The sequence below is a fragment of the Eptesicus fuscus genome, chromosome 2 (genome assembly GCF_027574615.1).
Source record: "Eptesicus fuscus isolate TK198812 chromosome 2, DD_ASM_mEF_20220401, whole genome shotgun sequence".
NCBI lineage: Eukaryota > Metazoa > Chordata > Mammalia > Chiroptera > Vespertilionidae > Eptesicus > Eptesicus fuscus.
In genome coordinates this window covers 83,211,702-83,224,197 of record NC_072474.1, presented here as the reverse complement: position 1 = coordinate 83,224,197, position 12,496 = coordinate 83,211,702, and the positions used below count along the sequence as shown (strand labels likewise).

The 12,496-nt window shown below is 43.1% G+C and overlaps 1 protein-coding gene across 1 annotated transcript; it reads right to left on the bottom strand.

Moving 5' to 3' along the window:
• Positions 1-220: 220 nt before the first annotated feature.
• On the bottom strand, positions 221-11,122 carry SPINK2 (serine peptidase inhibitor Kazal type 2). The gene is made up of 4 exons (XM_008140332.3): positions 11,028-11,122; positions 10,168-10,211; positions 1,856-1,965; positions 221-543 (listed from the first exon to the last, which is right to left on the bottom strand). The coding sequence occupies exons 1-4, from the start codon at positions 11,080-11,082 to the stop codon at positions 498-500; spliced, it is 255 nt and encodes an 84-aa protein (XP_008138554.1). The 5' UTR covers positions 11,083-11,122; the 3' UTR covers positions 221-497.
• Positions 11,123-12,496: the final 1,374 nt, after the last annotated feature.

Here is a 12,496-nt window from a genome sequence, read left to right as displayed (position 1 = left end):
AAGTCAGCTCCATGTATTTCACAGTTATTTGCCATGTGCAGAACACGGTGCTAGTTACATATACCTAGCCAAGATTCAAGGAGATGGTGAACTAAAATAAATTTTTCCTCTCAGCAATGACTCCACTTCTCCCATTGTGAAATTCACCTTTGCTTGAGAGGAAACGAGCCACCCAGAGGCTGCTGCTGAGTGAGAATGGATAGTCAACAGAGAACAGCAATAATTGAACAATGCTGGTTTTATTCCAACTAAATAAAGCAATGCATAAGCCATCTGAGCACTAAGCTTGACTCAAGGGGCAAAAGCCAAGAAACAAGGATTTTGTTTTGTTTTTGCTTTAATCATCAGTTACTGCACATGGTTGTCTTCCACATCTCCTCTCAGAAAACGTGGGTTAACAAATCTCATGCAAAGAAACATAGGAAAAGAGAAAATGAAATTCATCTAGTGTGTAGTTGAAGGTAGTTTCTCCAATTTCTCTTCTGTAAAATGCTTCATCAGCACGGTCCACTTCGGATTATTTTTATATCATGACCATCTTCCCTGCAAATTGAACAACCATAAAAACACATTTATTACCTAGCATTAAAAACCCATGTCAGCCTGTTCAGTATGGCTCAGCAGTTGGACATCAACTCAGGAACCAAAAGGTCACTGGTTCGATTCCTGGTCAGGATATTGGGTTGTAGGCTCGATTCCCAATAGCAGGTGTGCAGGAGGCAGCTGATCAATGATGTTTCTCTCTCATTGATGTTTCTATCTCTCTATCCTTCTCCCTTACTCTCTCTCTAAAAATCAATCCTATATAATAAAAAGCTAATATGCAAATTGACCGAATGACAGAAAGACCAGTTGTTATGATACGCACTGACCATTGAGGGCAGATGCTCAACACAGGAGCTGCCCCCTGGTGGTCAGTGTGCTCCCACAGGGGGAATGCTGCTCAGCCAGAAGCTCTGAGCCAGGCTCACGGCTGGCAAGCACAGCGGTGGTGGCAGGAGCCTCTCCCACCTCCACGGCAGCACTAAGGATGTCCGACTGACGGCTTAAGCAGGGAGCAGGCCTAAGCCATCAGTCAGACATCCCCCAAGGGCTCCTAGACTGCAAGAGGGCACAGGCTGGGCTGAAGGGAACCCCCCCATGCACGATTTTCATGCACCAGGCCTCTAGTAAAAACATATCTTTAAAAAAAGACCTATGTCATTGTACATTACAGTCCTTCTTGGGCAATATTTATGTAATCATTTTTAAAGCTAAATGAAGAAAACAATGAGGGTGAAAGCCCCAACTCTGTCATTTTTTTTTTCTACCCATAGGGTACAAGGCACTAATCCCAAAGAATCACTCTGAGAAGACCTAGGAAGCTCACTGAAGCCTGAGGTCACAGAATGGACCCCTAAAATGCAAAGCAGCATACCTGAGAAGAGCCACAGTCCCTCAGCCAGGCATAATACATTTATGATTTAGCATTCTCTAGGTAAAGTTATTAACATCTACTGCTCAACTAATGCTGCAGGTTACGCAGGTCACCAGCACATGCCCTCTGAATTCAAAAGAACATTTAATATTCCACAGAGTTTAACTATTAAATATACTCTTAATTTTGGAAAATCACCCATCCATGGATAGTAACATAACTCTATTATCCGGTCTACAGTTGCACATGTCATTCTCCAACTTCAATCTAAACAATGCACTGAAGGATTCTGGTATATTTTTAAATGTCAGTGTAAAAATAGAACTACTTACGTTGCAGGTGATTCTTATATCCAAGAAAGGAGCCACTACTTCAAAAGTAATCAAAATCCAAGGACAAAAGAAGACGTGGCTATTCTACACTGTAAAAATATGTTACCTGATTTTCATGCACAGAGTACACTCGTTGGGATAAGTGGACATGTCGCTTCCACATACAGGGTTAAAGTCTCTGGGACATCCTGGCAATCTATATTGATTACAGTTTGGCTAGAAAAGAGAAAGGAGGACAGAAATTAGCCACTGAAACACCTAGATTTCCTAGAAATACCCTAGAAAAATCTATTTTACACACACACACACACAAAAATGATTTTTCTAATGCAAAAATCAGAGGCAATGTTAAAACATTGGTTCAATACCAATGTTAGTAAGAAAAGGTTAGGTCTGCTGATTTTCAAATGGAAGTCCAGGGCATGTCACCATGCCTGCTTTATTATCCTCTAGCTTCATAATTAGTACTTCACTACTATTTCCACGTGGATGTTCTATTACAGCCACGTTAATCCCTTGGCATAATGCTGAGACACACTCAGGAAACTTAAGGAATTTTGTTTGTTTCGGTAAATGGTATTCACCTTTCCTCCTTCAGAATAAAAGAAGCCACCCATTTTAACAATCTGAACAAATGAAATGCATCTTTCTATTGATATAATCTGGATTTATAAAGACCGAAGCAGGGCTGGCCGTGGGCCAAACTCTGAAGGAAAAGAGGTCTTGTTGGCCCTTGCCATCCTCTGCTCAGCACGCCACGCTCCACCTAGGAGCACGATGTGTTCTTGCCGCACCAGGCTCACTAAGGTGATGCCGTCTAGGGCTGCTCTCACAGGCAGAGGAGATGCCCTCTTCTCCAATGAGATTGAGAAAAGTGGTGGTTGATCATTTAATTGAAAAAGTAAATTAAAACAAGGAAACAATGATTAAAAAAATAATACATACTCTAAACATTTTATCCTAAAACATAAGTGGGAATAAAACTTCCCATCTTTTTTTTTTAATTTAAATTCTTTATTGTTTAAAGTATTACGTATGTCATTTTCCCTCATTGACCTCTCCCCGGCCACTCTCAACCCCAAGCACATGCCCTCACCCTGCTACTGTCTGTATCCATTGGTTATGCTTATATGCATGCAAGTCTTTTGGTTGATCTCTTACCACCCCCTCTCCCAACCTCCCTTGCCTTCCCTCTGAGGTTTGACAGTCTGTCTGATGCTTCTGTGTCTCTGGAACTATTTTTGTTCATCAGTTTATGTTATTCATTATATTCCACAAATGAGGGAGATCATGTGATATTTATCTTTCTCCAGCTGGCTTATTTCACTTAGCATAATGCTCTCCAGGTCCATCCATGCTGTTGCAAATGGTAAAAGTTCCTTCTTTTTAATAGCAGCATAGTATTTCATTGTGTAGATGTACCACAGTTTTCTAATCCACTCATCTGTTGATGGGCTTAGCTATTGTAAATTGTGCTGCTATGACCATAGGAGTGCATATATCCTTTCTTATTGGTGTTTCTAGTTTCTTGGAATATATTCCTAGAAGTGGGATCACTGGGTCAAATGGGAGTTCCATTTTTAACATCTGAGGAAACTCCATACTGTTTTCCACAGTGACTGCACCAGTCTGCATTCCCACCAGCAGTGCACGAGGGTTCCTTTTTCTCCAGATCCTCGCCAGCACTTGTCATTTGTTGATTTGCTGATGAAAGCCATTCTGACAGGTGTGAGATGGTACCTCATTGTCATTATGATTTGCATCTCTCAATATTAGTGACTTTGAGCATGTTTTCATGTGTATCTTGGCCTTCTTTACGTCCACTTTCGAAAAGTGTCTACTTAGGATTTTTGCCCATTTTTTTTATTGGATCGTTTATCTTTTGTTAAGTTGTAGGAGTTCCCTATAAATTTTGGAGTTTAAACCCTTATCGGATATCACATTGGCAAATACATTCTCCCACACAGTGGGCTCTCTTGTTGTTTTGTTGATGGCTTCTTTCGCTGTGCAGAAGCTTTTCATTTTGATGTAGTCCCATTTGTTTATTTTTTCCTTAGTTTCTATGAAACTGCCCATCTTTTCGTGTAAGACAATGAACAGTAATGTAGTTGTCATCTGTAATGCTAGGTAGGATCACATGATCAAGGTCAGGCCAATAATTTGTGGAATTGTTGTGCAGTGGCTTCTGGGAATCTAGTATTTTAAAAAGCTGTCACCTGTATTCCGTTTCCCCTCACACTTTGGGTTCCTCTTTGTCTGCTCCTCCATCCCCCCGCGGGGCGCACGCAGCACTCACCCTTGGACCAGGAGGACAAAGGCCACATTTCAGGAGGGCAGCTCTGGGCGCTGTCATTTTGAGTCCATGTGAGGTATAGTTGAATCTAATCTTCATACAAAAGGTAAGACCTTTCCTTTGAACGTTTCAACTAATTAGAATTCTGTGGATTATCACTGAAAAACTCATAAATACGTCACCTAGGATTTCCTGTTTTGGTTTCTTTAGAACAGGACTTCTCAACCCCTGTTCACATTTAAGACCAGATAATTCTTTCCTGTGGGAGGCTGTCCTTGGTCTTGTAGGATGTTTAGTAGCATCCCTGTTCTCTCTCCACTGTCAAATGACACTCTCAGTGTCTTCTGGGGGCAAAACTACCCCCAGTTGAGAACTACTGTTTTAAAATACAGTGAGAATTTAAAGACACTTATAAAAACAACATACTATACAATTTTTTAAAAAAAAATTTACTGTTGTTTTACCTACACCTAATTCAACAGCATTTTTTTTTAAATACATTTTATTGATTTTTTACAGAGAGAAAGGGAGAGGGATAGAGAGCTAGAAACATCGATGACAGAGAAACATCGACTAGCTGCCTCCTGCACACCCCCCACTGGGGATGTGCCCGCAACCAAGGTACATGCCCTTGACCGGAATCGAACCCGGGACCTTTCAGTCCGCAGGCCGACGCTCTATCCACTGAGCCAAACCGGTTTCGGCTCAACAGCATTTTTTTTTAACAGTTTGTCTTTTAGCAAGTCTTTCAAAAGCATTCAACACAGTTCTCATACGGACGACAACTTTGTTTCTTTACATTCATGTTAATGTTTTCTGTACATTTTTAAGTAAAATAAAACTGGCGCCTGGCCTAACAGGCTTGTGAACACACACACATTTGAGTCTTGGTACTACAATTCCACTGTGGGAAATAAAGTCTGCTTTATTACCAGAGTAGTCTATTGGCAACCAGAGAGTGGTAGATATGCTGTGGGAATTGTTCAGAGAGAAAGGAGAGGGTCATTTGTTTGTGAGGTAATTAAGTGGAGGGCATTTGAATGAGTTTTTAACGGTTGACAAGTAGCCTGAGGTGGGTCCACAGAGGGCTGTATGTGCATGTCACCTTGGAAGCTTGTTAAAAATACAGATTTGGGGCCTCGCCCCAGAACTACTCGATCAGAATCTCCAGGGGTAGAATCTGTGTGTCTGGAGGTCCCTGAATTCTGATTCAGCTAGGACTGGGTTTAGGAACCGCTGCTCCTAGTCATCTTGACATTCAGTCCACTCTACTTGATGAAAGCTAAGGAAAATGCACAAAGACACACAATTTCACTCACAGTTTCAGGGAACTCCTTGCTCTAACCTTTTCTGCCTCCCCTTTATAATTAAGACAGATCTTGTTATGTCCCACTCTCTCAGAGATGACCAGGTAGACAACTAGCTCATCGAAATTAATCTATGCCTGAAACTCTGAGGTTTTTCTTATATTTGACAAGAGTTTTCAAATGTTTTCATCTCAAAGAATGACTAATATATGACTTTTGAGACTTTTGATGTCCTTCAGAACTTTGAGGAACCTGCCCAGCTGGCAGGCAATGTTGGGTTCCAGTCTGTTTCAGGTCTGTCTGATTCTCAGGACTTCAAAGCTATGTTTGGATACCTACCATGTAACTTTATGACATTTGGGTTACTCACTTCCTGGATTTTCTCTGATCTGAGGTCTACTAGTAAGGCTGTATGAGCGAACACTTTTCACCCTTATCAATGAGGTCAAATAATTTCATTAATAACGTATTCCCAATAAACCCTTAGTTTTATTCATTCACCCAAATTTGTGCCAAAGGGGGGTTGGGGGGGGGGGGACTCAGAATAGGTTTATCATCTAGGGAGGCCCTAAATTATACCCCACAAGATGCCAACTGTAGGAAGTCGCCCCTGGCAGACAGTTCCTCAGAGCTTCAGAGGAAGTCTCTCTGTCTGGAACAAGGCCACTGGCAAACTTACTTATTCCTCAGAATCTTTTTCATTTTTATAGAAGGATGTGATATGCTTTTAAGTAATTCTCTGAGCTTTACACTCAAGCTTTTCCTCAGAAAAGTACTTATATACTTTAACAAATATATTCCCTTATTTATTCATTCAATAAATGAATACTCTAAGATTTTAAGATAGGTGTTATAAGAAATACAAAGACAAACTAAGTCCTGCCTGTAAGAGGTTTAGCCTCCAGTAAGGGAATCAAGACATACACATGGTGGTCTTACAGGATGGGTAGAACTTGGAGAGGTTTGAGGGATGGACCGTCTACCTCCAGGAAATAGTACAGATTAAGCAAAGGCACAATGGTGAAGGAAGTGTCTGACCTGAGAGCAAAGCAGTTTCATTTAAAGGAGCATTCAACACCCATTCACAACAAAAACATTCAACAAACTAGAAACAGAAGAGAATTTCTTTGACCTGATAAAGGACCCCTAAAAAACCCCACAGCTGACACTATACTTAATGGTGAAAGACTGAATGCTTTTGCCCTAAAGTCAGGGACAAGCAAGAATTTCCACTTTCATCTGTTCTATTCAACATGGTATGGAAGGTTCTAGCCAAGATAATTAGGCAAGCAAAATAAATAAAAGCCACCCAGATTGGGAAGGAAGAAATAAAGTTTTCTCTAATCAAAGATGGCAAAATCTTTTTATATAGAAAGTCCTAAACTATTAGAACTAAGAAACAAATTCAATAAGATTAGAGAATACAAGATCAATATATAAAATCAATTGTATTTCTATACACTTGCAATGAACAACCTGAAAATGAAATTAAGAAAATAATTCCATTTATAATGCTATCAAAAATAATTAAATATTTAGGAATAAAATTTAACAAGAGAAGTTAAGAATTGCCCTAGCTGGTTTGGCTCACTGGATAGAACGTCGGCTGGTGGACTGAAGGGTCCAAGGTTCAATTCCGGTCAAGGGCACATACTTCGGTTGCATGCTCAATCCCTGGCCCTGGTTGGGGCACTTAGGGCAGGCAACCAATCGATGTGTCTCTCTCACATTGATATTTCCCCCTCTCTGTCTCTCCTCCTTCCCTCCACTCTCTCTAAACATCAATGGAAGAATATCTCCAGGTGAGGATTAACAAAAAAAATAATAATAAAAGTTAAGAATTATACACTGAAAACTACAAAACATTATTGAAAGAAATTAAAGACCTAAGTAAAATGAAAACACATCCCATATTCATGATATTCGTGGATCAAAAGACTTAACTTTCTTAAGATGGCAGTAATCCCCAAATTGATCTACAGGTTCAATACAATCCCTATCAAGATCTCAAATGCTTTTTTTTTTTTTGCAGGAGAAATTGGCAAACTGATATTAAAATTTATATAGAAATTCAAGAGGCCCAAAAGAGCTGAAACAAGCTTGAAGAAAAAGTTGGAGGATTCACACTTCACCATTTCAAAACTTACTATGAAGCTACCATTATTAAAACAGTATGGCACTAGTATAAGAATAGAAGGGCATAAGCTATGGGAAAACATAGAAAGGTACAAGTAGAAAGGGAGGCTGCAGTAAGGACATAAAACATTCTCTATGGGAACTGGGAAGTAGCTAGATTTTGCAGAGACATGCTGTACTCAGAGTAAGGATTCTGAAGAGTAATTGCAGCAGCAGTGTGTAGCAAGACCAAGAAAGTAGAGATACTAAATATTGAAGAAAATTGCCTAGAGGGCTATTATGCTAGTCTAGGTAAGAGATAATAAGGGCCTTAAACTGGAGCAGTAGCAATGGAAACGGGGAAGAAAAAACAAAGGTCTCTTGCATGATTCATCCTTTTAATAATCCGGTACAAAGAGAGCAGGGTCCTGTGGCATGTACCTCCTGAGAGTGAGTGCCTCCTTAAATTTTGCACCCTAGCCACCTGACCTACCTTACCCTAATCCCGGCCCAGAGATAGAGGTGGAATTGTCCTCATTTTCTGAAAGAAAATCAAACCCAAGAAAATTAATGGGCACCCACTAAGTGCTGACAATTGGGCACTAAATAACAAATAAGACATTACCCTTGACCACAGGAGCAGAGTGCACAGTTTACCGGAGGGAGGACAGGCAATTACAATTCAAAGCGATGATGGGGTAGTGAAGAGCACTGGATCTGCAGTCCAGCTGCCTGGGTTGGAACCATAGTTCCACCATTTCCATGTGACCGTGGCCAAGGGGATAACAAGGATACCTACCTACTTCACAGTGTCTTAAAAGATTGAGTTACTATATATAAGACACTTAGAACAGTGCTTGGCACACGGTAAGTGGTATTTTAGCATTTCCTGTTGAAGGAAACCAGAATATGTTCCCTCCAGAATATGGCTCTTGGACATAAAAATTATTTTGACCGAAAGGCAGTTTTAAAAGCAGCAATCCAGAAGAAGCTCCCTCTACCCTCCCCCATTTCTGCCTAAAGGCAGAATATAAATTCTCCTTAACTGGACAGACTCTAGATTCTTATCAGCCCAGAGATGTCACCAGAGGGATCTGCAAAAAAAAAACACACCTTACCCCATCGGTTTCCTCCCAGACATTCACTGCCCCATTGTTTGTGCCCTTGGAAGCTTAAGCCCTTTGCTCTACACATTCACTGCTCTTTGCTAAAGATAGAGTTCTAAGCCATCTCTTTGAGTTACCCCCTCTACATGCTCCTATGTATATGTGCAATGTACATGTTAATAAACGTGTTTGTTTTTCTCTTGTTAATTTGTCTTTTGTCATAGGGATCCCAGATGAGAACTTAGAAGGGTAGGGAAGATGTTTTTTTTTCCTGCCCTACACTATCATAATGATGACAATGCAGTCTAGGTTGAATGGAAACATGAAGAAAGTGCATTTATATACACTTTGGAGAAAGGAAATAGGGCAGGAAGAGGTCTAATCTGAATTGAATACTCAAAGCTGCCTAACCCAGGTCAATATCCCATATGTAAAATAATAATATCTATCTATCTTATAAGGTCATTGTGAGGACTGACTGGATATACACATGGACAATGCCAAACCAGATATTAAAATAGAAATATGACCGACAACCTGCAGCAACCTGCCCAGGAAACCAACTCATTATGTGGAATAACCAGACCAGGGAGCCATCCTGCTCTAAGGCAGACTTGGAAGAAGTCAGATGGCTACCTATAGTGACCGTCCAGGAAGCTAAACAATAACCTCTATAACTTGTGGCCCCAAATGGACAGGACTTGATTAATAACTGACAACTTCCCTAGTTTTTGTCCCCACTTCCAACTTAGGACCAATCAGAGAAAATCAAATATCCACTCCTAACCAACCACATGTCCAACCCATGCACTATTTGCTTTTAGAACCAATCAGAGAAAGCCAACTATGCACTCCTAACCAACCACATGTCCAACCCATGCACTCCAACTTCCCCATGCCAACTGCCTCGAATCAGGGCATACCCGAATGAAGCTTTCCTTTCTCCCACTGTAAAGCTTTCCCACGCCTCCACCTTAGTTGAGTCTCTGCCAAAATGCAAGTGGCATGGCTGACTCCCCTGTTACAGCAAGTTCTGAATAAATGGGTTTTCTTTGTTCTCATTTGGTTGGTCTTTGTTTGCTTCCAGTGAATTTAATTTGATAATGTACTATACAAAATGTCGACTGCAAGGCGTAACTATTGAGTCAAAGACTTTCTGAATCATTAGAAGAAAGAGTGAAGGAAACAAAGGCCTGAGGCCTTCAAGACCTGAGCTATTTTCAACCAAAATTTACATTTTTAAAAAAATATATTTTATTGATTTTTCACAGAGAGAAAGGGAGAGGGATAGAGAGTTAGAAACATCGATCAGCTGCCTCCTGCACACCTCCCACAGGGGATGTGCCTGCAACCAAGGTACATGCCCTTGACTGGAATCGAACCCGGGACCTTTCAGTCCGCAGGCTGACCCTCTATCCACTGAGCCAAACCAGTCAGGGCAAAAATTTACATTTTTTAAATCTGTATTTAAAAGCCTCTGATTTCTAAAGCAGTCAATCGTTTCAAAAGGATTAGGTCAGAACTGAAAGCTAGCCCCCAACCCAAATTGTTGTGGACGTCACTGTACTAGAAACGGTACAAGTGGTTTCCTACTTACTGTTCTATATCCCGAAGATTGACCGAATTGATTGTTCAGAGAGGCTGAAAGAAGAAAACAGACATTTAAAAGTATGTGGGTAAGGTCAATTCTTGTTCGTAAGGGCCTTTTTAAATGCAGCTGTGACTTACCCAGGGCACACCTTCCTTTCCCTCCAATACTTAACTTCTTTGAATCACCTCTCTGACCCCCACACCCACCTCCAAAGGATATTCCGGTGTTTTCTAGCACCTCTCTTAGCAGGCACACAAAGAACTTTTGGTGCGGGTTCCATAACTGACCGCTCTAATAGGTTTGCTTGAGAAAGGCCTATGGAGCTATGGAATAAAAGTCAGAGCAGTGGCTCCTAATAATTCACACTATTCTTTCCCTCTGCAGCTCAGGGTAACGAACGCAAAACTTAGCATTTAGGTGTACCATTTTAACTCCATTGTAAACAGGGCTTCCAGTCTGGCTGGACTGACGCCCCTTTTCTCATAAGCCACAGACACCCCGATGCACTTGGCCATCACCATTCCTAATTCCCCAGACATCTCCTGCTGAGGCTCAGCAGGGCCGCTGTGTACACGAAAACCCAGCTCCTTATCTTGGGCTCCAGAAATCTGCTTGAAGGGACCAAAGGCAGGCAGCAGGGTGTCACCAGCAGGAGCTGGGAATGAAGCCCGGGCAAGGGGGTCCCTGGTCCTCAGCCACCCCCACCCCCCGACATTCCTCAAGGACCGCAGCGGGCCCAGGAACCGCCAGTTAACGGGTGCTTGGAGGGACGCCAGGGACGCCGGGATCCAGGCAGTGGCCAGCGAGACTCCCTCTCAGGACTCCTCCACGAGCCCGGTCCGACCACGCTGGCTGGTGAGCGTTACCTGCCAGGTCCGTGGCCAGCAGCGCCAGCACCAAGCTCACCGCCAGCAGCGCCATCCTTCCTCCTCCGCCTGCGGTCGGTGCTGCGCGCGAGAGGCGTAGGACGTGCACGGGGCGGACCTGCGAGGGTGTGGGGTGAGGGCGGGGCGGGGCGGGGACGGGGAGGACAAGAAGAGGAGGAAGAACGTGGAAGGGAGGAGGGAAGGGGGGGTCAGGAAAGGATGGGTGGGGGGAGCCTGGGAAGAATGCTGCTAGGCTAGCCCCCTAACCCCACTCCCCCACCCCGCGGAGGATGGGAGTAAGTGATTGAGGGGGGGGAGGGGTCTCTCCCTGCAACCAACAAGACCTCGTCAGAGCCCTGGGACACAACCTTGAGGGCTGTCAGTCAACCCCTATTTCTTCGGCATCTCCTCGGTCCCAGGGGGTGTTTTGGAGGCTGAACTCAGCAAAGGAATCCCTGCTCTGAAGAAGCTTTCTCGTGCAGGTGTTGGGGATGGGGTGACACGGGGAACGCCAAAACAACAGAATCAACCCAGTAGTTTCTCAAGTGTTCGAAAATGGTGGGGAGAGGGGGAGACTTCCCATTGGGAAGTCAGGAAAGGCCTTTCAGAGGCGACATTTTAAAAAATCTTTATTGTTGAAAGTATTACATATGTCTCTCCTCCCCCCCCCCCCCCCCCCCCCCATGACCTCCTTCTAGACCAGTGATGGGCAACCTTTTGAGCTTGGTGTGTCAAACTTCGCCAAAAAGCTGAGCATAACTCGGGTAGTGTGTCACTTTGAGGAAAAAACTAACTCCAAGACGCTAGTCGCAAATGTTTCATTCTCAGGAGCAGCAAATGTTTCATCCTCGGCATGCGGCCGTGTGTCATCGGAAATGGCTACGCGTGTCAGTGCTGACACGCGTGTCATAGGTTCCCCATCACTGTTCTAGACCGTCCCAGGCCTTCACCACACTACTGTCTGTGTCCATGCATTATGCATATAGGCATACAAGTTCTTTAGTTGATCTCTTCCCTCTCACCACCCTGCCCTCCCACCCCTCTTCCCCCACAACCTCCAACCCCACCCGTTCCCTGCCTTCCCTCTGAGATTCCATGGTCTGTTCCATGCTTCTATGTCTCTGGATTTATTTTGCTCAACAGTTGATTTTGTTCATTAGATTCCACATATGAGTGAGATCATGTGATGCTTGTCTTTCTCTGGCTGGCTTATTTCACTTAGCATAATACTCTCCAGGTCCCTCCATGCTGTCTCAAAGGGTATGAGATCCTTCTTTTTTTACAGCTGCATAGTATCAGAGGTGACATTTGAGCTGAAAGCTGATGCATGAGAAGAAGGAAGCTTGGTGAAGACCTTGGGACAAGAACTGCAGGCCCAAAGAAAAGCATGTGCAAAGATCCGGAGGCAGGAGCCAGCTCAGTGTTTCAACTGGAGCCCTGCATGGAGGGGGAATGGGAGCAGGAGACGA